General features: G+C 51.2%; 1 protein-coding gene across 1 annotated transcript in view; it reads right to left on the reverse strand.

The window, feature by feature from the left end:
• Nucleotides 1-5,308, reverse strand: part of TEX10 (testis expressed 10) — a 51,922-nt gene that overhangs the window by 2,408 nt on the left and 44,206 nt on the right. The window contains 3 exon segments of the mRNA XM_010152662.1: nt 1; nt 3-118; nt 1,949-2,029. The exon segment at nt 1 is cut by the window's left edge and continues 53 nt beyond it. Coding sequence (XP_010150964.1) covers nt 1; nt 3-118; nt 1,949-2,029 — 198 coding nt within the window.

Genomic DNA, 5,308 nt, shown 5'->3' on the forward strand with positions numbered 1-5,308 from the left:
AACAGGAGGCCAGGAACTTGTGCAGGTTGTCACTGAGGATGCAGGCTTGATCCAAGAGCTTATTTATGGCACACAGAACGGATCCGGCTGTGCTGTCGGGTATGACCACCAGTCCGACCTGTTCAAAAACAACACAAAACCCAGGTGCATGGCTTGACAGACAGGCTGGCGTGCAAGCGTCTGGAGAGCTGAATGAACCTCTTCCACATCGTGACACGATTCCTTTCCTTCTGTTCAAGTTCTACGCACTACTGCCCCCTCTCTTCCTAAGGGACCGCCACCCGTACCAATGGAAAGTTGTGAACTAGTGTCTTCATCCCATCCCCTCTGAATAAACGCTCATCTCAAAGGCATTTTCAAAGCCCCACCACTTTCAGCTTCCCTCTGGAAGATGCTACAGGCACAAAGTCTTCCGGACAGAACAGGCCTCTCCTTCCAAGCCCACCTCCTGGGACAGAACAGCCCTCCCCTGTCTCCCAGTGGCAGTCTGCAGCCGCCGGAGTGGAAGGAAACTTGGATTTACCCTCCAGAAGGAAAAGCTTCTCTCCTGAATCGGCATCAGTGTGAGTCTCCTCAGAAATCCAACAGGAGTGACGGCCTTACGAGCCGAGTTCAATTACAGCTAATGAAACACACGCTGGGCCCACAGCGGGGTGATGCTATTCTGCTGTTAAAGCCAGAACATCACCTTGCGTAGGGATCTTACAGCCACGATAAATAATGGAGAAAAAAGTCCTTTGGGCAGAGGCAGCCTGTTGGGAAGCAGGTTGAATTTTGAGGTGCTACTGAGTAACTATAAATCTGCGCATCGCTAACGTCGCACCATTTATCTTGTCAAAAAACTGATTTAAGGAGTTTTAGAGTGGCCTGGTTTGTTCAGCTGCCGGTACGTTGTTTCAGCTGAGAGAGGCAGCTGGATCACCAAGCCACGTCAGCTGTTTCCTTACGTTTGGGAAAAGATCAGTAAAGTACGAGCTACAGAAAGGTGGAATGGATTCCACGGGTACAATTCCTCATGAGAAGCAGAAGATAAAAAACAGTGATGGGGTCAAACTTTTAAACACTTCCAGTATGAGACCCCAGACACCAGGTGTTATTTAAAGGCCATGAGCACAGAGTGCTGTCCCAGCCTGACCCTGTGCCAGCCAGCTGCAGGGGCAGAAGGATGGGGTTCCTACGCACCAAGAGATGGACCGCAACTGTCACCACGGCCCTGCTGAATGCTACAGCACGTGGGGGCACTGAACAGAATCAGAGCAGTTGGGGTCGGAAGGGACCTTAAAGACCATCTAGTTCCAACCCCCCTGCCATGGGCAGGGACACCTTCCACTAGACCAGGTTGCTCAAAGCCTCATCCAGCCTGGCCTTGAACACTTCCAGGGATGGGGCATCCACAGCTTCTCTGGGCAACCTGTTCCAGTGCCTCACCACCCTCTCCAGGAAGAATTTCTTCCTGATACCTAATCTAAACCTCCCCACTTTCAATTTAAACCTGTTATCTCTTGTCCTGTCACTACGTAAATAAACAGTAAGAAGAAATCACAATGTTCTACCACAAAGAGGAGATAAGGGCAGTGAGCTAGACTAACAGCACCCAACCATCAAACTGGCCAGCACCACTGATGGCATGTGCCGGTCGGCCAGTCCGGAAGATGACGTGGACAGACATTTCAGCTTGGACAAACCCAGCAGACAGAGTGCTCAGGTAAGTTCTCATACGGGATGTTGCCTATGCGGGGCCTTTGCTCCCTGCTGGCTGTCATCATCGCGTTAGAGATCTGGGGCAGCAGCCTCATCGGCTATACATACCTGCACACCTGTCTGCTCCCAAAGGGAGAGTGTAGGAAAGGCGGGAAATTATACGCGAAAGATAGGGATTTGAGGGTTAATGAGACTGTCACAGAATTGAACACAAGGAAGTTAACCCAGAAAACGAAGTGGTACTTACCAGGTATTTACAGATGCCGGTCTGGAGAATGTCAAAACACTGGCTTTGTGACGGTATGGTGGACAAGCTGTGACAGACCATCTGTTTTAATGAGACAAGAAGTTACATTCACGTAGGCTACGCGCAAGCAGCAGCCATTCGCGGCGCAGTTGGGCGCCACTGACAGGCCTAGGTACAAAGTGCTGACAGCATCACAGAGCGGCTTCCTCTCCGAGCACGGACCCTTCACCACGCGCAAGAGTAACGCTGCCAACGCGCAGGGGTGCTCGGGGAGATGGCGGGTTTCGGCAGAGGCTTCATTCTACGCACACAACAGAAGGCCAAAAATGCTCTGTCCAGCCACAGCACCGCAGCGAGCCTCCCTGTGCCTTTCCTGGGAGCTGTGGAATTTCAGGGAACAATTTCACAGGTACCTTGGTCAGGCACGAAAACAGAGGAATTGTGGAGAAACGGGAGAGAAAACGATGAGAGTAACAAGGATGCGTTTCCAACTCCTTTTCCTCCACACTGCCAATCCTGCCGTGTTCAAGGTGATCCTAGTGTGATCCTACAAAGTGAAGTCTTGTTCCATGAACTGCCAAAAGCTTTCTGTGCTCCTGTCACCAGGCACCAGCAAACTCTGTTAGCTGCCCAAGAGGCAGGATGGAGCGAGGTCTGAAACACAAGGACCAGGGACTCGGATGTTCGTTTTTCAGCAGAACACGTACGGGTGAGAACGGCCGGGTTGGGGGGGTGAAGAGGAGGAAACCCAAGAGTTGACCAAGACCCCATGGAACGCTACGTGGCTCCTGGTCAGGACAAAGACACCATTGCTCCAGCAATCTGCACGTGAGCTGCGCGACAGCCCTCAGCAGACGGCTTTCCCTGGGCCGTCGGAACAGCGAGATCAGATGTAGGAAGCAGGGAAACCTTGAAGTCCCCAAGTTTTACAAATCCCTCAACTAAGCAAAACCCGTTCCTCTAAGATACCCTGCCGACTGAAGGAGGAGCTGAAGCCACCTCTCACAGGATGATCTGACTTGAGGGATTAAGGTCTGTGACAGTGTCCTGGGTTTAGACTTGAGGTGGATCAGAGATGGGCAAGACACCTGAGGAAGGCATAACAGAAAAGGTCATCCCTGCTGTGTCAGAAATACCAGCCCATAACACCTCCAGCTGAAGAGAGACTCCAGGGAAAGGAAAGGTTAGGTAGCTCAAGGCCCTGTAGTACAAAGACTCAAGCCTACGTGATAGAGATGCCAGTTGGTTTACAACCAGAAGTGGCCCAGAAGGGTCATTTGTGGTGATAGAAAAGTGCTGAGAAGTTACATGGCACACGGGCTTTTGGCCCTGCTTACGGTGGCCAAATGCAGGAGATCCTGAACACGCTGCTTGACGGAACATGAAACTGTCAGGGCATCACTCATGGCCATTGGTCTTACAGATGTAACCGTGCAAGCGTTCTGTTTGACTAGCAGGACTATTTAAAGGGTGATTTTATAGATCCTCTCGCACTGAACACCCTTATTCTTGATACTGTATGCTTATTAATGACATCATATTCAATAATGATCCATCCTATATTGGGTAGTGCTTCTGCACACCTCAAGGTTCCCGAGAAACGCACTCCGCAGGTGCTCGCGTTGGCAACGTCAAGGAATAACAGCCAAGCTGAGACAGGGATGACTGCTGGGGACACGTCCAGGAGAAACTCCGGCGCCAATCCGACCTAGCATTTTAACGAGCGACTCTCCTGCAAAAGGTGAAGCTACTGCGAGGACATCGGCCGGCTGCCAGCTCAACGCTGAGAGACCCTGCCGAGGCGGGGGGGCGGGACTGACCTGCAGTAGAGGTCGCACGGCTTGGCTGAGTAACGGACAGAGCAAAGTCAGTGGAACAGAGATGGCGGGTCAGGCACTGGGGGACGAGCAATTCCTGCGTGCAAGCAAGGAGTTCTAACAGCTGGGAATGAGGAGAAAATCCTGTGGGTAACAGCCGACGGCAAGGCGGTTGCGATACCGCCACGAAAAGGGGTCACTTCAGGAGGGAAACAAAGACAATCACAGCAGAAGTGATCCGAGTCCCGACCGTTCAGTATAAGACCCTACACAGACCATTTCTGACGTGGCCCTGCGGAACAGGAGTTTCAAGAAAGGTCAATTCCTACTGAACGGGCATAGGAAAACTACGCAAGGAACAGCAATCCTTTCTTAGCGGCATCAGCAGAAAGAACTTCACCCACCTCAGCTGTCAAAGGGATATTACCGTCACTTACAAATACAACAGAGAGATGAAAACCACTGCAGAGAAACAACTACAACCAAACAGCAACAAAACCCAACGACGGCCACAGGTGATTGGTGAGCTGGTTTTAGTTGGGGCAGAGTTAACCTTCCTCACAGTAGCTGGTATGAGGCTGGGGCTTGGGTTTGTGCCAAGGACGGTACTAGTAACGCCGGTGTTTGTAGCTGCTGCCAAGCAATGCTTACATGCAGTCAAGGACTTTCTCAGTTCCTCACACTGTCCTTGTGTTCTGCTCTGTAAGAAGCTGGGAGGGGACACAGCCTGGACAGCTGACCCAAAGTGACCAACGGGACATTTCCTGCCATCAAATGTCATGCTCGGTGTATGAGCTGGGGGAGTTGGCTGGGAGAGGAAATCACTGCTTGGGAACTTGCCGAGTATCGATTTGGTTTCCTTCCTTCCCCTCCTGCTTTTTTTGTTTTCTAACATAGTAGTAGTAGTGTTTTCATCACATATTATTATTTGTATTAGTGTGATTATCTTATTCCACTTTCAATTATTAAACTGTTCTTATCACAACCCACACGTTCTCTCTATCTTTTAAGGCAGATGATGTGGAGATGAGGAAGGATGGTTATGGCAGGGGAAACGGAGGAGACATTCATTGCTCCTGAGAGAGAGCTCAGGAAGCTTACGGGTGGGTGGGGCACGCCGTACGCCTGCGAGCGCACGACACGAGGGAGATCTCTCTGAATTCAACACACGCCCACGAGGTGGACGAATTAAAGACCCTGAAGGCACCTCCACCAGGCCTAACCCAGCACACTGGGGTTTCATCATTAATAGAACCATTGCTAATATTTCACCCCGAGGAGCACGTCCCTAGGATAGGCCTCCCGGCCCACTGAGGGTCCCCCCCTGAGATGCCAAGTTGTGGGAGCATTTCTTAACAGGTGCAATTCAGCGACACTCCGATTCGTCTGGAATCGGCAAGGAAAACAGGCATCCCACCACTGAACGGCAGCACGCGTGTTTAGAAGGGCTGTGGGAAAGCACAGCGGGAAGTTAAGTTGTTCAACCTTTCAGCTCTTTCTGACCCTGGAAACAGCACAGCCATTCCCTACATCCAGTTCTATT

The sequence above is a fragment of the Eurypyga helias genome, unplaced genomic scaffold (genome assembly GCF_000690775.1).
Source record: "Eurypyga helias isolate BGI_N326 unplaced genomic scaffold, ASM69077v1 scaffold7115, whole genome shotgun sequence".
Taxonomy (NCBI): domain Eukaryota; kingdom Metazoa; phylum Chordata; class Aves; order Eurypygiformes; family Eurypygidae; genus Eurypyga; species Eurypyga helias.